The following is a 21,732-nucleotide window of genomic DNA, read 5'->3' on the forward strand; positions in this document are numbered from 1 at the left end:
GTGGGAAGCAGCTGCTTAATTTTTATGTGAAGACCTTGATATCTTTTTAAGGATTCTTTGATGAATATTTTTAATTAGTATTTATTATTTATTTATTAATCTATTTATTTATTTTTGTAACATTATTGAATAAACTTAATAAAAGTGTTATTTTGTTTAAGTTTTTAGTGTAATGTTTGCATGTATGTACAGTGTGTCTCCCCTCACTCAGTTTGCTACTGGAGCAACAAAACAACCGGCCAGCACAAAAACACCAGCAAAACATGAAGCTGTAGCCTCATTACCTTTCTCCTTTTTCTCCTCAGCTCCTTGCAGCTTGGGTCACTGTCCAGATATTCATGACAACTTGGTATACTAGCTTCTGTTTTCACTCAGGGATTTGCCAAGGAAGGAAATGTGTGAGAGGGAACAAAAACAGCCAGGTGACTGCAGTGTGGAGAATGTGTGTGTGTCTGGTATCCGTGAGCCTGGTGTGTGTGTGTGTGTGTGCACTTGGCACTCATTTAGCCAATGTGTCCGTGTATGTGTGTGTAGCGAGTTATGACCTGCTAAAACAGCCACATCTTAGTCTACACACTGTAAATCAGCAGGAAGCACCAAACAGCAGGGTGATTGGTGATGTGAAGCCACACCCCCTAATTACTGCAGACATCATGCCAATGTGCTAACGATGTTCCTCACAGCCAGTCTTACTCCATTTAACCTCACTGTATTTAATCACAATAACAGAAGTTACCTTCCTTCCTCGTAAACACAATATAAAAATAGAACACATATCATTGTAAGTGTTCATAAATAAGTGACACTAGTTGCATTTAGCAGATTAAAGATTGATGATAATATAGTTTATTTGTACGTTTTATGTATAAATTGATATACGGAAATGGAATACATTTCTGAATATGTCAATAAAAGCTTACAGTAAAAAGCAAAGATCAAACTATATCATAATGAAGATGAGGTGTTTGCAAATAACATAAAAGTGAAATGGTGAGTACTTACATTTTGTATCCCATAATGCACCTGTCTCAAGATGCTTTATTAGATCATATAAGAAGCTGATTCATATTAAAGGATAACCATATGATTTGCAGATTCACTAACCCCTTTGTTATAGTTTAGAAACTCAGTTCAGAGTAAACTTTCCGTTCACCAACTGTGGCACTGAAGGTGTTAACCTGTTGCATGTGAAGCTGAAAACAGCTATGAGTATTAAACTCACACATCATTAGTGAGGTGTAAATCCCCATCCCACACTGACACACACTCACGCACTGAAGATTGTTTTTGTGGGTCCTGGAGGCATACCACTGAAAATGGACCCAGTTTAACACAAGTTGCTTTTAATTGGCTGTTTCTGCCCGGCAAATAAGGTGTGCCATTAACAACATAACACACAGAGATATCAGACAGTGAAAACACTCACACACACAAACATACATAAACTCTAAGGCAGAACTAAATCAATGCATCTCTCAAGATCGTTCGTTCTTAATGAAGCATTTACCATTCTGTATTATTGGCAGAGGCTGGCAGTACAGTACAGTGTCATGGTACTTTACAGCAGCAGCAAAGTGATCACTGAGTGAAAGTGAGAGAAAAGCGGATGTGGGGGTGGCATTCATCAATTACTCAAGCTTCGAGTTGAGCTGTGGTTTCTTTCCCATCTTAGACCCGATGACTTTATTAAAAACTAGTTACTCAGCAACCATTACCCTTCAACACACGCTCTTTAACCACATGACCAGCTGCTGAGTTAAGGTTTGATGTGGCATGGCCGACAGTATCTTAAAACCATGTGCCGAAAAAAAGAGGAAAGCGGAGGAGTCAATCAGAAACTGCATTTAAAAATATACACTAAACACATGTTTTCAGGACAAAATATTTTGCAGCTATAGTTATTATCATTTTTTAATCTGGAAAAATAAATAAATATTATTTTTTAAATATATGTAAATATTACTATTCATTATATATTTATCAATACTATCATAATATATAAGTGGGATATTATTATTATGTAGTTGCTGCATTTAATATTTATATTAATTTATCAACTGCATAGTTTTTATATAGCCTATTACACACTCCATATAGTGGCTTCAAAACATATTTGGACACACATAAAAATATTTGAATATATTTGTATTATTTTACAAAATGTCCAACCTAGGGTAATTTATAAAAAAAAAAAAAAACAAAAAAAAAAACATCAGAACAAACAGAAAAAAAAGTTTATTTAAATGTAAATGTTAAAAAAGTAGTAACAATGTCCATGTTTTAATCACTCATCAATCCCTTTCTTATTAAATACAAAATATTTTATATAAACATAATATATATTTTCCATGTATTTATATGCTTGCACATGGAATCTAAACATATATTTATACACTTTTCTGTGTCTTGTGAAAGGCATTCTCACAAGATTTCATACACTTATTTAGTTAGATTAGCAGGAACCTTTTGTTCAGTGGAGCAGACAGCCGCTTGAATTACTGCTGTCAAGTTTGGCAACACATTTAATATTTACAATAAAATGGCACAAATCTTGCCGAATTAAGACCAGATTTTTTTTGGTCTACAATGCACTACAATGCATTAATGATTTCAGAAGCCCACAGCCACACGTGGATGCATGCACACTCATTAACAATACATTTCAGCCCATTTCTCATTTCTCTGAGCAAATATGAGTCTGTAGTGAGGACTCATCAGGGAGCTAGGCAAAGAGACAGATGAGGATACTGTAGATAGAAAAGTCAATAATTTCATATAGCATTTACATATCTTTCTTAAAATAAGCAAGTCTCTCTAAATGGATGGTGGGACGGAGGTTGATAGAGGCGTTGCTCAGCACAGTGCAGAGGGAATAGTTTACTGCTTTGCCTTCATGCACCTTTAAAACTGCCTCTAAATTGAGTATATTACAGTACATTATGGCCCATTATCGACCATTCACACATGCAAAGCCTAAATCACATAAACATCAGGTCACAGGTTACAAGAAGGATAAACACTCTGAATAATAAACTACTGCCAAACATTTAGAGAGGTGAACATTTATTCTGCAATATAAATGCGTAATGTATGTATATAAAATGTTTTTCATACTTTTAAATCCTTATTTATCCCCATAAATTCTAATTAAATCCCAAGCAGCTAAATGTTACATTTATATTAGTTTTTTCTATTTTTTGTGCGTCACACACTTTTTCAATCTGTTCTATGTCCAGAACTGTCCACATAGATCTCTCTCTCACTCGGACACACATACAGAGGAATCCCTCAAACCCACCCTCAGTTCTATTTTCAGGAGGGAAGCCAAAGGCAGCCATTAGTCCACCGCACACTGCTATTAAACTTAATATAACACCCTTTCCATAAAACACATCCATTATTCTGAATGGTCTCTCTGCTGTTGACTTTGGGTGCATAGATGACCATATGAGCAGCAAATTACTGGTATTGTGGTGAAAAAATAAAATCTGCGTGTTCAAATTGAGGTAGAGAGAGTCAAATAATTGTATTTAAATTGTAAATAATTAGAATTTACAGTCAGTGACCTTTATGGAGAAACGGGTGTCATGGAAGTCATTTTTGGGAAGGCTTTTTGCATGAGGAATGCTTTTGTCACAGCTTGCTGCTAGTAATCAGTGACAGAATGGCCATCGAATAAGGCATGAGGGGTATAAACACTGTTTTGTTTTTGCATGTGCAATTAATGAAAAGCACAGAGCAAAACACCCTTTCTTGTTCTAGACTTGCCCTTTTGAAATGACTTCCTAGAGAAACTTATAAGCTGCATTTTTATGTGTTGTTCAGAGTGTGAATCATTAGAAAAAGCTAATTCAGCAATGGCTTGTTTTACCGTGAGTTTTACAGTTACCACAGAATGAGTGTCAAATAATTTATGTTTCTGGACTACAGTGGAGTACCAATCCAAACAATAATGAATTAGTACCTTGTTTTTTTATTTTTTATTTTTTCATAAACTTTTTATGTTGCCGTTTGATTTATTTTTGACCTGTTTTGAATGTTAAAAACTATGAGATGGTGACATGTCCAGAAAAGGAATAACAACATATGTAATGAAAGTATAGGAACAAGTGAACTATAATAAAATATAAAAATAAAAATGTTTTAGAATGCCGTTCATAATTCAGTATTTATTAAAACTGAAATATTCGCTAAATATGTTTTTTTTTTTTTTTTTTTACTCAATAAGATATGCAAGCGATATATTATATACTTTACCAAGTATTTTGATGCTTGTTCATGTCCCCCGAGTGTTAAAAGGAGAAAAAGAAAATGAGTTTCTCTGTAGTGCCCTCTTCTGGAAAATACAGGGAAACATTCCGATGGCTCAAAACATGGATGAGTCTGGAAACATCTGGCGTTTATGCAAGTTTTCCCATGTGAAATAGAATAGTCTCTATTTCTCACATCCGGACACATTCTTAGATGATTAATGATACATTTATCTAAGTTTAACATTTTCACATCTGGTACAGCACATCTACGTTAGCACATAATTCGCTCTAACAATTCAGAATAACATTCACTATACACCAACTAATCTCTAAGGAGATTTTTACTGCACTCTGTTGATTTGGGCCCTAAAATCCATGCTTTTAGCTTTTTTACACACACACACACACACACACACACACACACACACACACACACACACACACGCACACACACATCCTTTAGAAGGTGTGCAATTTACGAGCTGTGAGCGCGGTGTGGCAGTTCCACCATATGAGTTGCTCACAAACTCACACACAGCTTTTCATTAGCACACAGTAATTAAGCCACACGCTGCATCACATGCAAACACACACACACACACACACACACACATTACTCAGAACAAGCACTAAAACATCACTCTGTGTTATTTTATGCAACTCTGTACCCCAAATAGTGTGGTTTGCCCTTTAGCAGGACTTGGTAATGAAGTTTTGCCGAGCAGCTGTCTGAGTGACCCTTGTATTGGTATTAATGAGAACTAAATGTCTGACTTAAGTTATTACACACCAGTATGTGTGTGAGCGGGATTTCTGAGACGTAGTGTGTGAGACATCTGGCCATGGTGCTCAGGAAATGACTGCTTCACTTCACTGCTGTCATCACCCTGCCCCATGTTACTCTGTATGTGTGTGTGTGTGTGTGTGTGTGCAGCAGGTCTTCATTAGATGTGTTGAAGCATTTTCAATGTAATTATGGTTTAAACTCGATCCCATCTACAAGCTTACAGACAAGCAAATCTCTCTCTGTTCCACAGTTTTATTTGCTTTTCTTGTCTTTCTTGTGGAGTATTCTGTTGACAGCACAAGGCCTCTAAACAAGCTGTGATGCTGGCAGTCACTGAAGGTGTTTGTTTGAATTAAATCTTCAACAGGAGGTTGTGTGATTAGACTGCGTGTTGAGTCAAGCAAAGTGAAATATGAAACAAATTTGCTTACGGTATCCACCATATACCATTCAAACAGTCACACACACACACACACACACACACACACACACACACACACACACAAATGTGTTTTCTATCCTGGTGGGGACTTAAACTAGAATACATACTTGACTCATGGGGACTCATGTCACCATGAAGACCTAAACTGAGGTCCCCATTGGGAAACAAGCTTATAAATAATACAGAATGCTATATATATATTTTTTATTTTTGAGAATGTAAAATGCAGAAAGTTTTTGTGGTTTAGGTGTAGGGTTGGTATAGAGCGATAGAATATATGGTTTGTACCATTACCCTATAGAGAGTCCCCAGAAGGATAGTGAACCAGAAACGTGTGTGTGTGTGAGTGTGCGTGCTCTTGTTTTTGTGACATATCAGGACACAACTCTGTATAATGACATGGGTATGACACAGGTATTACAAGGCGAGGGTGACTTATGAGGACATAAACCATGTCCCCATTTTTCAAAAAGCTTATAAATCATACAGCATGAGTGTTTTTTGTTGTTGTTGTTGTAGTTGAAAAAGTAAAAATGCACAAAGTTTTCTGTGAGGGTTAGGGTTAGGTGTAGGGTTGGTCAAGGGCCATAGAACAAACAGTTTCTGCAGTATAAAAAACTGTATTTACATATGCTTCTTCAGCCACAAGAGGGCAGACTTCAAAACTGAACTTATGCTTCAAGAATAAAGTTCACACAAAAATGTCAATTCTGTCATAATTTTCTTACCTTCCTCATGTTGTTCAGCATTTATAATATAAGTGAACACTATTTTCTCCAAATAAAGTTTCTCTCTCTCTCTCTCTCTCTCTCTCTCTCTCTCTCTCTCTCTCTCTCTCTATATATATATATATATATATATATATATATATATATATTTTTTTTTTTCTCTCCATACAATGGAAATCAAGTCAAGTGTTGTTTAGGTTTCTGTGTTCTGCTGAAGTCATCATGCAGATTTGGATAAGTTTGAAAATAGAGAATTTTTCCATTTTGGGGTGTATACTGTCTTTTTAATAACAGAGAACAGACTGCACATGTATCTGCTTTGTGTGAACCCCCAGCTACACTTTACTATATGTTTTCTTAATGTTTTTGCATGATATTTAGTGATGTGTCTGCTGATATCCTGCTAAGAGACTTCCTCATGAAGATTAGCATGTTAGCACATGGATGCTCCAGCAGGGTTTTGAAAAGTTATTAGTGTTAAGATATGCTTTAATGGATAGCTGGAGATTGGTTTCTTACAGAGCAGGAAATGGATGGAGGTTTTCAGCACTATTAATTTGACCGCACTGTGTTTTGCCAAAGCCTCGAGGCTGGAACACATTTTTGGGGGTGAACGCAAAGAGTTCTGTTCTGTGCGTCTTTGTGTTTGCACTTTCTGGCTCTTGTTGTCATGGCCTGCTTTGATCCATGGATATTAAACTGTTCAGGCACATACACACACAGTTTTGCCATATAGGGTCTGTCTTTGTTTTCTCAAAGTGGATAGAGTTGATGTGAATGACAGATATTCAACATACTGCAATGCATATATGAATCTGTGTGAGTGTATATGTGTGTGTGCTTGTACAGTTTGGTGGTCTCAGATTCCAGGCCCTTGCTGCTCAGTTCATCTCCCTCTCTGGTGAATAAATGGAGTGAGCAAATAAGAAATAAAGAAACCTGACCCAACCACACACTTATCCAACAATGGCCTCTCATTCAAGCACACAGACCCCTGTGGTCCAAGGCCAAATCCAATCACACAGAAGTGGTTTACTGGATGATGTTGCTTTTTGAGTTATTGTGATATCTCAAGAATATTATTGGGGAATATGAGACTGTGTGATGAATAGGGTGATTATTTCCATCAGTTTAATTTCTACTGTGGTAAAGGAAATTAATTCTAACTGATGATATTGAATGTACAGGTTTTAACCAAGAAAAGTAGTCTCTGTCTCTCTGTGTGTGTGTGTGTGTGTGTGTGTGTGTAGGCGTGTAGGTGGGGGGTCATTACGGTGTAGTGTGTCCTCTCACTATGCTAGGCTCACAGCATCAACCTGAGACCAGATAGAGTTAATTATCTACCAGCACACATACACACACACACACACACACACACACACACACACACAAAGACAAGGGTGCATGAACTAACCAGACTGACAGAAGAACCTTCCACTGGACAGAAAAGAGACAGTCTAGATGAAAAAGACAGATAAAGCGAGGTAGATCTGAGGCTAGAGACAGATACCTAGTCCCAAAACACGGGATGTGATTGTGGATCAAAATCTGAACTACAGAAAAACACAGAGGAGTGAAGAATGGATATTCTTCTTCTTGACAGGAGAGAAAAACACCAACGGCAAAAGAAGAACCAATGAGACCAGCCTCCATCACACATGCCCTTCCTCTCCTGCCAACCTGTCTTCCTCCATCCTCTACCTGTCCGCTCGGGGTCATACTGTGGATCTGCTAGCAGACGTGCATTACTAGCATCATGCCAGCTGTGTTGAAGTCATCTCAGGATGGGAGCATGACAGATTCAGGCGAGCTGGAGCAGGCGGCAACCCCCTGCTTTGGAAAAGTGCCCCGTGACCTGCTCCAAAACTTTCCTCACACTAAGCGTGTGGGCAGCTACCTGGTGGGCAAAATGATCAACAAGGGCTCATTCGCCAAGGTTATGCTAGGCATGCACATCAGTACAGGAGAGAAGGTAACAGGCACACACCCAGTCTCTTACACACAGACGCCTGTCAATCAAAGGCACACTAAGGGTGTCAGTCATCGGTGCGCTGAAGGGTTGTCATCCATTTTTCATGCTGACTTGCTCTCTCAGGTTTCATAGCAATTCCGTCTTGGCTTATCTCTGACTTGCACCGCAGTAATAATCCATCCACACTAACACACTCAAACTGTTAGAGACATTTATTAATACAAAAGCACTTTATTTGGGGGGGGGAGGGGTGATCATGAATTGTGCGTTGTGTGGCTGTGGATGTTTTGATGTTGACTCAGTAGTGTTTCATTACTCATTTTGTTCATGTAATGGATCTGATGAATTTTTAGCATGCTAAATAGTGTGTAGTTTAATGTTCTTAATGTTTATAATAGATAATGATTTGTAATGGTGCTTTAGATTGTCATTATTTCAGTGATTTGCTTTTCGGGGCCTTCAGAAATAGTACTTTACAGTTATTTGCTGTAAAATGTTTCATTTGCACTTACATCAGCATTATTAGAAGATGAGTGAAAAGCATTTTGTCATGGTATTTTAGTTAAATCATGTAAATGTAATTGCATATGACTATATTTTGTCTATAAATTACTTTTTATTTTATTTTTTTACATATACATTTCATAATTCATTTATTAATGTATTAGTGTTTATTTATGAATACATTATATTGCAAGTATCAATCAAGAGTATCTGTTATGAAATGCCCCCACAAATAATGTATATGAGTGGGATGACTTAGCTATAGTTTGGGGATACATTTTGGATTTCATATAATATAATTTATATTGGATTTAATACATAATGTATATAAATTAATACAATTAATATTATTATTAAACAAAATATAATTTTAAAAACTCAGTTCAAATGAAATTTAATTCATCTGTTAACATCTTTCGTTTCACTTCTTGTTTTTTTGTTTTGTTTGTTTGTTTGTTTGTTTTTTCCAGTATCTCTGATGTCAGTATCAATATAGAATATCTAATAGATGCCTAAAAATCTATTAGATTTTGGGGAAACTGGAAAACTTCTGGGTTCATCATGACGCAGACAAACAGAGAGAAAGAGAGAGAGAGAGAGAGAGAGAGAGAGAGAGAGAGAGAGTTTTAGCTCAACCTGTCCTCCTCTTCTCACTGAGGTGACCTGAGCTTTCATGGGTCAGTTATTGTGGCCGCTGTGTGTGTGTATGTGTGTGTGTGTGTGTGTGTGTGTTACCAGCTCTTATACACATCACTGAGCCCTTCCTGCACACTCTGTTTTGCTGGTTTCCATGGGTTGCTATGATGACACATATCCTAGAATTTGAGATTGTAAATTATTATCATGAAGTTGGAGAGATGGACTTTGAGCTATAGTTTTGTGCCATGCTACTGCTCTGCCATTAAACACAGCAAACTAATCTAAATCAGTTTTAATATAATGCATAAATACTATGGATGTTTTCTTAGGGCAATAATGTCCCACAGAAAAAATAAAATAAAATGAAAAAAATCTCCTAGACAGCAGTGAGATTAATATAGATTGATTAAATAGAAAAAAAATGGAGTCATGAACTAGGACTCCAGTAATCTCATGTGCCACCTTTTGCCAACAATCATCTTGTTTGTCTCTGTATTTATTTTTTTCCCAGGAAAGTTTTGAAGAAACAGCTGTGGAAAAGTTAAATGAAACATAACAGAAATGAACAGAAACATATGAGACAAAGTTGATACTTCAATGAAGCATAATGACTCTCTGTTTCTTTCATTGTCAGGTGGCGATCAAGGTGATAGATAAGAAAAAGGCTCGTCAGGATTCATATATTTTAAAAAACATGAAGCGCGAACCCCGGATTCACCAGCTGATCCACCACCCGAACATCGTCTTGCTGCTGGAGACGCTGGAGACAGAGAACTGCTACTACATGGCCATGGAGCTTTGCAGAGGAGGAGACCTTATGGATCGAATCTGTGAACGCAAACGGTTGGAGGAGAGAGAGGTTCGCAGATACACCCGTCAGATACTGTCTGCAGTGGAACACCTGCATCGACACGGGATAGTTCACAGGTAATGAATGGAAATTCTTGCATAGTGACACAATTGGACCCACAAAAATTACGTTTTGAGATCATTTGGTTTGGTAAGGGATTTAGGGATAGTGGGGTTGAATGAGAATAAAAAGAGAAAGGAAAACACTGAGAGGGTGCTAAGCTGTATAGCAGATTAGTTATAAGAGCCTTAAAATAATGAAGTGCATTGTCATAGGATATATATATATATATATATATATAATTAATAAATAAAAACGACTACAATTTATTAAAACATTTATTTTTCTTTAGAATCTTACAAAAATACATTTGTTAATAATTTTACATTTATAATTTATTTAAAAAATACTTTTCTCATTATAAAATGTATAAAAAAAATATAGTCATATAAATCATATATAGTGTTTTTTAGGTCATTGTTTTGTGGGTGACAAAGTGTGTTTGTTGACTGTCAACCTTTGCTAGTGTTCTGGAAGAATGAGTTGATCTGAGACCTGAATGAAGTGCTTTGGTAGTTGTAGTGCATTTGGAATGTGAAATGAACGGCTTTGCCAAGCTGAAAGTTGATTAGGAGAACTGTGTGAAGAGTTTTGCAAAAGTGATGTTAATATTGAGAAATGTGTCCCAGTGTCTGTAAAAAAAACTGTAATACAATTAATTGTTATTATAAGGGTGATAATAAACATTATTTGTCCAGTTCACATTAAATGTGATTAATTTGTTAATATTTTTAATTTTGGAATTTTAGATTATTATAATTCTACATCATTTATATATATATATATATATATATATATATATATATATATATATATATATATATATATATATACATACATACATACATACATACATACATACATACATACATACATATATATATATATATATATATATATATATATATATATATATATATATATATATATATATAATACATATAACATCACAATTTGTTTTTTAGGGGGTAGGTTTAGAGTTAGTTAATCCGTATAAGTATAATTGGATTAATGTATTATTGTATAATTAATGTATAATTAGATAAAAAAAATTATATAATACAAAAATGATAGAAGTTTGTGTGTGTGTGTGTGTGTGTGTGTGTGTAGTACTTTGGTCTGGCAGTGAAGCCTAATTGAGGCAACAGTGGGAATGTCATTAGCCACTATGGTTAACACATCATTCACTGACTTCCTTACTAATGGAGTCCCAGGATAAAGCTTCATAATGCTGAGGTCTGTCACACACAATCCACTCAGTAAAGGGCCTTTATTAGAGTATGTCAAGGATCAAAAGATGTTCATCAGCCTACACATACATACACACACACTTGACTACCCGCGGGTTAGTCAGCATATACAGTCCCTATGTAATGAAGGGAGTGTGGGTTCATGTCTATTTCAGTTCAAAATTTCACCCACTTCAAATGACATTAATCAACCCAAATCAAACTATTTTATCAACTGGCTCCACAAACACTCACTTTATGCCTTTGAGTCTGTCTCTGCTGACTTATCTCTATAATTTAAATTAATAATACCCCAAAAACCAAGTCAAGCTGCTGGACAGCAGTCCAGTTTTCCCCTTAAACACGTCATGTCTGTCAGAGAACTTTAATACGGTCATATTTGAAGTAGCTTTTCAACTTTTCTTTGTACTTTGGACATTTTAGGGACAGCGTCTGTGTGTTTGAGTTGAGGAACATTACGACGCCCATTGTGCTTTGAGATGTCAGCCTTGTCAGTAAAAATGGAGAGAAATGAAAATAACTTTGATGGCTATGATATTTTTTATAGGCTTTTCATACCATTTTATATTAAATGTGAGGAGCGTGAGGTCATCAAAGTGAGTGTGAGTGTTTATTATGAAGTGGAAAGAAAGGGAGAAGGCGGGAGTAAGATAAAAGGAAAAAGAGCGGGGAGAGTGTAAAAGTAAAACTTGGCAGAGTGACTGAACTTCCAGGACCACCAAGCAGTGATATCACCAACAATAACTCTCAAAGCTCTGTTCTTTAATACAAATCCCCTTTTAATTCACATTTTTCATTACATTTTGTGTGCTGCTAGAGGTTGTTGGCTGGTCATGATTTCCCCGCACAGGGAGGGAGGTGATCTGAATTGGACCCATACGGGTGTTTGTATATACAGTATGTATAGTATATATGAACAGTGGGGTCCCAAAGTCTGAGACCACTAGTAAAAATGCTTTTTTTTTTATTTTTTTTTTTTTATTATTTTCTAGTTTAATACGTTATATTACCATAATTAAAAGTTTGTGTAAAAGTTGGTTTCTGTTGAAAGCAGCGGTGTTATTGTTAAGTAAAGCAACTAAAGATTGTTTTCAGTAATCTAAATACAGCTGAAATAAAATATAAATATTAGATGAAAAATTTTAAATGCCTAATTGAAAATTTTAAATGTTGCCTTGGCAACTAACTGCAATAATTCTAAGTACTAAATAATATATATATATATATATATATATATATATATATATATATATATATATATATATACACTAATAAAAATGATAAAAGCACATAATATAAAATTAAAATGAAAACAAAAAATGTACATTTATGCATTTAGCAGACATTTCTATCCATGGCTATTTGCCATGGAGGAGCATGAGCAGATTTTGAAGGTGCTATCAGAATTTTGGTCCCCAATGTGTGTTATTTTTTTTAAAGTAACCTCTTTCACTTTTTTTTTTCTTTTTTTTTTAACTAGAGACTTGAAGATTGAGAACTTACTACTGGATGAACTCAACAACATAAAGATAGTAGGTGAGTGTGTCTCACCATTTGACCGTTTTTACATAGCGTGTAAATGTACATAATTTATTCTGAGCAAAGTTTTTGTCAAAGCATACATGCATAGTTTGACCTTTGACCTTTGAGAATAACCAACTGTTATGGTTGCAGTAGTGTACACAAATGCAAGCACACAAGGAAGCACATCTCATTCACAGTTGGTCATCTTGCAAATGCTTTTATCCAAAGCCACTTCCAAATGAGGAATATCACTATGAAATGCTCATAATTGCTGGAATGAGGTGGAATGAGTCAGTTCCATGGCTCTCTGTCTCCTTCATCCTTGTATTCATGTATCTCATGTTGAACTTCTGAAAGGTGTATTATTTACATATTATTCTTAAATGCCTAATTTCCAAAACGTCTAAGGAAGAAAAAATAACTGATAAGTAATCTGCATGTAGTCTACTAATTAAAGTTTCTGTATCAGAAACTAAAGACATTTGTATGTGCTTGTATGTTCATGGAAGTAATATACACTGATGTATGAGTGCGTTTGTGTGCAGACTTCGGACTGAGTAACACTCTGAAGGCAGATTGTCTTTCTTTGGAGCTGCTGAACACTCAGTGTGGCAGTCCTGCTTACGCAGCTCCTGAACTGCTGGCCCACAAGAAGTACGGCTCTAAAGTGGATGTGTGGTCAGTGTGAGTACACAAAGTACATTTACATGTATGTAGATTACATCAACTTGTGGAAGGGTTTTTATTAAACACGGGTATAATGCTTTTTCATGCTGGCTATTGACAAAGTTTGTGTGTGTTTTTCTGTGTGTATGTGTAGGGGTGTGAGTATGTTTGCCATGTTGACTGGCACTCTACCGTTTACAGTGGAGCCCTTCAATATCAAGCAGCTTCATCAAAAAATGGTGAATGGAGAAATCAGTCCGATACCATCAGACATCAGCAAAGGTAAAGTATGCACACACTTTCCATTATATATATTAAAGAATTTTAGACTTTTATTAGACTTTTACAAGAATGTAATAAATGGATCAATATTCACAGGAAAGACTAGAATTGTATATTTGTGTAATAATTCTAAATACAATATAAAATATTTAAAATATATTATATATTTTATATATTTATATAATAAACTATTTCTTGTTATATAATATATAACTATATATTTTTTATATTTTAAATAAATAGTTTTTACTGTATTTTTGATTAAATAAATGCCATCTTGTTGAGTAGTGAGGATAAGAAGCTTAAAACATCAAAAACATTACAAAATCTTACTGACCCAACACATATCCATTCAACTGATTCTGAAGATTTATTCCTAAAGGGTTCTACATCGATATGAGATACAGAGAGAGAGAATGAGAAAAGAGAACAAGAGATAAAAGGTGTTGAGTGCAGTAGTGCATTTTAAAGTGTCCTTCTTCTCAATCAGATTGTGAGATCATCTGATCCAGCACATTAATATTCATTATCATAAATATTAATAAAAGACTATATTCACCAGTTGCAAAAATAGATTCACTACAAACTTAATGACGCAAAATGTCTGCTAGTGGAACAGAACCTGGCCAGGTTTCCCGATTCAGTTTTCAGATTACCTTAGATCGTTGCATAGTTTGTACATTACGTACTGTGAATTACCACCAGTTTCATTGAACCAGTGCATACATTGTTAATTAAAAAGAAGTGAAGGAAGTATTTAATGGAACAAATGCAAGTGCATACAGCTAGAGTATGTACGAAATAGTCATTTACTAATGTAACTCTGGATAATATCTGCTAAATCAGCACCAATGCAAAAATGTGTTCCTTATTATAGTGGATATCATTGAGCATAATAATTCATATAATAAATAAACTAATATTATTAATAGACATAAGTAAACATACATTTTCATTTTAACTGCTACATTAACTGATGCTATTCAAGTCAAATAATATCATTTGACATCACCGAATCGGCATAAAAATATTAATCTATACCAAAAATGTCTATTTAATGTGTTAAATCTGATATAAAAAACTCTGTATGGTAACAGTTGAAGGTCGCCATCATAGGGCCATTGCTGTGGGTGAAATATGGTGGAAATTAATTATGATAAAAGCTTATGGTATGCCATTTTTGTGTGTTTTGTTGGCATCCTGAGGCTGCCTGTAATGGCACTCTAAGTGAATGAGTAAATGTGATCGTCACTGTCTTCTGACACAAACACTACCTTCACCTCAGTACACACACACACACACACACACACACAAGGCCAATACAGTGCCAAGTTGGCACTCTGATCTGAGGAGTCTTCCCTAGGTTGAGAAGGTAGAACAGGGGAGCAAAGTGCTTCTTAAATCTAAACTGTCCTTCTGTAAGAGAAACCTGGAGAAGTTCAGTCTGGGTCGGAAACACACATACAATCACTCTTCTGACAAATCAGTGTCAAGATGTCAATGTTCTCATTCTTTATTTCTCTCTAGCGGCTGTACAGTTTGTCTTGTCTCTGCTGGAGCCAGAACCAGCAAAAAGGCCAACAGTAAAAACAGCAATGCAGGATAAATGGTTGAATGAGGGATATGCCAAGAGACCCCTCCATACTGTCACTCATAAAAACAGGTAGCTGTAAAATGAAATCTAATGGTAAAGCTACCCAAAGGAATAGACATAGAGATGGACAAAAATACACAAACATCTTGAAAAATCAATTCAGCATTTTCTGATATATGTATTTGTGTGTTTTTTGTTGCATTTTAGGCTGCGTCCTGAGGATCTGAATTCTGCTGTGTTAAAATACATGACTGAATCACTAGGTTACGGTCTTTCTGATATCATCCACACGGTCACCAGTAACAAGCCATCAACCACTTTGGCTTGCTACCATCTCCTGCTGAAAAAACTCTCCAGGCATCAGAAAGTAGTGAGGACCATGAAGGTAAAATCATACATGCTTTGATATATGTCTACATTTTTTATGTTTTTGAAAGAATACTCTTATGCTCACCAAGGTTGCATTTTTTTAAAATCAAAATTAGAGTAAAAACTGTTATACTGTCAAATATTGTTACAATTTGAAATAACTGTTTTCTGTTTTAAAATATTTTAAAATGTTATTTATTTATTTATTTAATGGCAAAGCTGTTTTTTCATCAATCCAGTCTTCAGTGGAAACTGATACATTCTTTTCAGGATTTTTTGATGAATAGAAAATAAAAAAAAAATTATAAATATTTTTCCTGTCACTTTTGATCAATTTAATGTATCAGCTGAATATAAGGATTAATAATAATAATAATAAAAAACTTTTACTGACCACAAAATTTAAAACAGCAGTGTATAGCAATATTAAATTGGATATAGGCCAGTATTACAGTTTTGTTTTTTTATACCTCTTTTTACTTTAGATGTGATTTAACAGTAAATTGAATCTTTAAAATAGTAATAATTAATATTAATAATGTTAAATGTAATCTTTATCAAATACTAAAATACGTACAATATAATGTTGTGATGCCTAAATTCACTTGTAGCATTTAAAATGCTAAATTTTAGTTTTAGCGTTTATTTTACTTTACTGAATTTATTGGTTTATTGACCATAACATGAAAAGTCTATTTATCAGTATTTATTTTGTCCTAATCAAGAGAAACCTGATCCCAATTCATGCTATGATGCAATGGTCGGCTAATTGTTAGGTTTTGGATCATAGCTAGCATGTTAATTACTGTCCTCAGAGAGAAGAGAACAGCGAATGGAATCTTCTGAATAAGGGCTTGTTGAGAAGGACAAGCAATGCAGGTGCAAAGAGTCAGCAGGTGAACCGTCCAGCTATACTTCTCAACCCAAGAATTCCATCTTGTGTCTAAAACGAACATGGTCACACAAAACATTTAACAACCTATTCTTTCGCTAGTCTCCTCAGAGTGACACAGCCAATGAGAGGAGCTCAAGGCAGTCCAGTAAGGCCCAGCGGAGCCAATCACAGGACAGAGACACCCAGAGTGCCAGAAAAAGGACAGCAGAGAGCATAAGACCAAAACAGTCAAGCCTAGTGGACAGAGAAGATTCTCCTTCCTTTCTGCCTGTGGATACAGCTAATGAGATCACCATGCTGGTCAAGCCACATGATGGACTGATTCCTAAGGGTAATATTCATTTCTTATCACTAATAGAGTGCTTCAAGGATGGTGTATTTTGTAGGCCAACCATAACATAATTTTATCTGAATTTTGAAGCCAAAATATAATCATTAGAAGTAAAAAGCTAAAGTTAGGCTATAAACGTCAACATCTAGAAGTTGGAAAGTTTTGTTTGCATCGTTTGAAACAGTGTGATTAAAATAACAGCAAGGCTATGAAAGTGGACTATTGAATAGATGAGTTTACATCTTCTGCATGATGCCAATGTCCCCAACAACCTCTGTAGTACCATTTAGCAATCTTTTTTAAGACATAAAAACTTACAAATAAATTACGAGTGGGGTTGATATTGATGTATTTTATAGAATAAATACTGTAATAGATAAAATCCTTTCTTGCAGCTATCATGTTCTTGCTAGAGCAGGGAAAATAACCAACCAGCACATTCATAGAGTTTTTTTTTTTTTCCCTCATCTGATGTTGGACTGGACGGAGCAAAGGAATCATTGTGAAGCTCATTAGGAATTGTTAAATACAGCTACCCCAGCCAAAACTTCTTAACACATACTGGATAAGAATGTCCTGCTCAAAGCTGCCAGATCCAACAAAAAATAGTTCAAGTTCAAGATGCACTGAATCCAGTAAAACACAATTAATACTTCCATAGTGTAATAAAGGAACAAAGCATTTCCTGTTTAAGGAAATTCTTTTTTGGAATAAAATGTGATTTTTACCTACTAGTCTGTTGCTCAGTTCATTGTAATTCATAGACCGAAAAGGTCCCATGGAGTATATTACATTGTGCCCTGTCACTTGAACCTGGGCAAAGTGAGTGCCAGTCACAGAGCCAGTCACAATTAACAAAGCTTGTTGATGGTTTAAAGCATGATATCATTCAATAATCATCAACATTTAAATAGTCTAATAGTAGTACATTAATCTCTCACATGTCCCACACTGTCCTGCAAAATCACATCTACAGTCTTGTAACAGAGCAATAACCAAGTGGTCACCCTATTTTGGACCCACTTAATTTAGAAATTCATACGATGCATACTCAGCTGACAGAATTTGTATATGTGTATATTTCAGTCTTAACTTTTGGTGAGAAGGAGAAGCTTTGTGTTTCACCGCCTAAGTGTTCCTGCAGAGAGGGGAGTGGCACCAAACTCTGTGACTCCGCCACTTTTGATGCCACTGTGACCATCGAAACCTCCAGAGACTCCCAGACAATGAAAACATCAATCAGACCACATGATCTGAGACCGGCTTACTCTGACAAATATCAAGTGCTAGAATACGAACATCAGCCTGATGACAAGTTAGAAAAGTTGCAGACATTCTACTCCGAGAAAGGGGCTTTTCCCAGAACGGGACAGCGATTTAAGGATTTATTACTAGCCATTGAGGAGAAAACCTACAATGCTTGCCACCTCAGCACCATGGAAACCACAACACAAACCTCCCCTCTACCTCGACTACGTCACACTAGAACGCTGAAGGAAGCCACACCTAGAAAAGTTACTATGGTCGGTCTTACGCACCACACAACACCTGGCACTGGCTCCTCGCCTTTCTTAATAAATTGGTCCAAACCTCCATTGTTTCCATCTCAGAGACAACAAACTCTCGTCATTACAAACCTGAGACATGCAAAGGAGAAGAGGAACACAGGAACGGGAGGGGGAGGAGGGATTGGTGTCCCCAGTAATTCCTCGAAAAGAAACTCTGTTCAGTTGCGAACAGCTATACAGCGCAGAGTCACGGACCTCAGCTTACCAGTGCTTCCGTCTGCTTTACAAAACAACTCTGACATAAAGACAGAAATACTCAGAATGGATTTCAGGTGACATTTGAGGATAAGAGGCCTTCTCAAAGGGAATATGCTGGGTTCAGTACAAGCCATGCTCAGTCGACAGCATTTGTGGCATACTGTTGTTTACTACAAAACAAATCATTTTGATCCATGCATCCCTTAAGGCAAGTCACTAGAGGCAAAACCATTGTTTTTTTTTTTCATGCACATATATTCTGAAGATTTTTACAGAGGAGTTTTGTTCATATATCATCCATCTGGTTAATATAAATTTGTATTCCTTAAAATATGGTAAAAATATTTTTTGTTTTATAGAGTCACAAAGGTTTTTACAAAGGGGATTTTGGATATCTCTATTTTTAACTCTCAAATTTTTTATTTGAGAGAATTTTTTAACAATCACATCACTCACTTTCACTTTCAGTCTTCGCCTTATTCACCTCTAGTGCTTTACCTTGAATTCACTTCCACTTTATGTGCCTCACCTTCATATTTTGTGAGATAATCAGCATTATGCCAGTTGCTGAAAATAAGCTATCTGCTTCAGGAAGAATGAGATACATTATCTTATTAAAATCCACATATTGTCTTATCATTACCTCCCCTCTTGCCCCCCATCCTCCCTTTCCCTACCATAATCCCCTAGTCCCAGGACAATTTGGCTACTCTTGAGTTTCTTAATTGTCTGGTTGGGATTTGACTGATGTCCATTTTAGGTTTTAAGCCGCTATCATGTTTCTCGCTTTATGAATGAATGCATCTGAATAGCATCACTCAGCTTTGCCAGTCGGTGCCAAAGGATGAGGATCCAGTTTATGAGGAAAATGGCTAATATAACTGAACTATTATATTGGCTTTTTGTTTGAAGCTTACAATACAATAAACTATTGTTCAGGAATAAGGAAATGTAGTTTTGGTACAAACTTTTTTTTTTTTTTAACAACTTATCTTAAAAATAAGTTGACATGCTGCTCAATACTGGACTGCTCACATAATTGTAGACATCTAATTTCGGCTAATTTAAGGGTGTGTGTATGTATGTTAAATCAGCAACTGTGATGTGGCTGCTCCCCAATGGCTAGAAGGGTTTTGAATGATGGACATGTAAATGAATCTTTCCCTCTTTTCAAATGGTGAGGAGCTCATGAATTATGAAAACTTTGTTTTGGTACATGATATGGTGCTGAGGGGGGTTTGGACTTTGTGTGTGCGTGTGTGCAGATATGTGTGCTGGAGAGAGATTGATCTGAAGTGAGAGTGGCATGTCTGCACCTCAACTCATATTTGCAACCACATAGTTTCCAAAGACACTTAAATATCCTCAGATTATATAATCTGTCTTTTTTCAACAGTTAGTATGAATTTTATTGCATTAGATACAGTATAACAACATAAAAGAACCAAGTGGCATCAACAAACAATTGCGGATCTGTACATTTTCGGCAGCCATTACTCATGCAAACTGCAAACTGAATTTGAGCACCAAGCAGTCTACGGAGAGAGCTGCATTTGCATTTAATTTATTTGACATGATTTTATCCAAAGTGACTTGCATTGCAATCAAATTATAAATATTTTTTTATTAGTTTGTGCATTTTCTGGGAATCGAACCACGAGTGCCATGCAGTACAGTTTGAGCTTCAAGAATGTTAACAATTTATTCAGTGGCCTGGGGTGACCAGGCACCTGTGAAGCCCAGTCTTTCCAGAAAACAAGCCCAAACTTGCCTAACACCAAATATAATAAATCATTAGTTAGTCCTTAATGAATTATAGACTCTATTTATGTTTGTGCTTAGTGGTCTGACTAGTGATTTCTATCGTGTGTATGTGTTGATAAATAATTGTATTCACCATATCCACTTGACTTTTAAGGCTTGCATATCAAGATTTAAATAATTCTGTGAGACAAAATATTTCAAAATGTAGATTTAAATGCCTCAATGAATGTCTACCCTGTTGGAAAAAAAACTCAGCATTTGCTGGTTAAGTATGTTCTGAGGTGGCTGCTGGTTTGAGCTGGTTTAAGAAGACCCTTAGCTGGTTTAAGATGGTCATGTGTTGTCGCTACCTGCTCAGCACCAGCAACTCAAACCAGCTAAAGACCTTTTTAAACAAGCTCTAATCACAGCACACTGTCGTGAACAAATGGTGCGAGAATTTTGAAGCCGGTTTTGGTGAACTGAAGGGTCGCGAGCGCAGCGTTTCTGTAGGCCTAGTTATTAGCCTCGAGTTTATTCGTTAGGCTACTGCTGTACTCGTTGTTAATCCCAGTTTGCATAAAACATGCGTGCTTCAGTATGGAATTACATTTGGTTCAATAAAAATGAACGTAACTTTATAAATCTGAATGTAACTTTTTCAGAAACTATCAAAAATATGCCATTACAAAAGAAGAAAAACAATAATAAAAAAAAAAAAAATGAACTCAGTCACACAAATTTAACAGGCTCTTCAAATATGCTTCATTCTTTGTTAATGTTTTTCAAAGATTCATTTTCACTAATTCACATGTTCATTTTTATCGAACCAAATGTAATTCCATACTTCTGGGTCAAACAGGAGTGACACCACACGGGGATATCAGTAACTCATAAAACTTAGAGCTGCATAAAAATCTGCAAGAATATTGCACGTGGGGGTAAATATGTCTTCAAGTTTTCAAGAATTCTGTGTGACCTAAAGTGCTTCAGAGGCTGGACTGTCAGCACCTCGACTTGACTCGCCTTTCCCAGGAAATAACGGCTATACACCGGCCTTCTCCGGTTTCTAATGAC

The 21,732-nt window shown here is 35.9% G+C and overlaps 1 protein-coding gene across 1 annotated transcript; it reads left to right on the top strand.

Moving 5' to 3' along the window:
• Positions 1 to 7,846: 7,846 nt before the first annotated feature.
• Positions 7,847 to 21,728, top strand: LOC113065321 (hormonally up-regulated neu tumor-associated kinase homolog A-like). The gene is made up of 11 exons (XM_026236550.1): positions 7,847 to 8,182; positions 9,960 to 10,252; positions 12,966 to 13,021; positions 13,555 to 13,693; positions 13,830 to 13,957; positions 15,485 to 15,620; positions 15,759 to 15,936; positions 16,736 to 16,816; positions 16,915 to 17,146; positions 18,233 to 18,461; positions 21,641 to 21,728. Exons 1-11 carry the CDS (start codon positions 7,967 to 7,969, stop codon positions 21,726 to 21,728), a joined length of 1,776 nt encoding a protein of 591 aa, XP_026092335.1. The 5' UTR covers positions 7,847 to 7,966.
• The last annotated feature ends 4 nt before the right edge of the window (positions 21,729 to 21,732 follow it).

This window comes from Carassius auratus, chromosome 48 (assembly GCF_003368295.1).
Source record: "Carassius auratus strain Wakin chromosome 48, ASM336829v1, whole genome shotgun sequence".
Taxonomy (NCBI): domain Eukaryota; kingdom Metazoa; phylum Chordata; class Actinopteri; order Cypriniformes; family Cyprinidae; genus Carassius; species Carassius auratus.

Bases quoted from the DNA above. Each gene is read 5' to 3' on its own strand.
- LOC113065321 (XM_026236550.1), top strand. From the start codon at position 7,967: ATGCCAGCTGTGTTGAAGTCATCTCAGGATGGGAGCATGACAGATTCA. The intron at 10,253-12,965 runs GTAATGAATGGA...TTTTTTAACTAG, and splicing joins CGACACGGGATAGTTCACAG to AGACTTGAAGATTGAGAACT. The intron at 15,621-15,758 runs GTAGCTGTAAAA...GTTGCATTTTAG, and splicing joins ACTGTCACTCATAAAAACAG to GCTGCGTCCTGAGGATCTGA.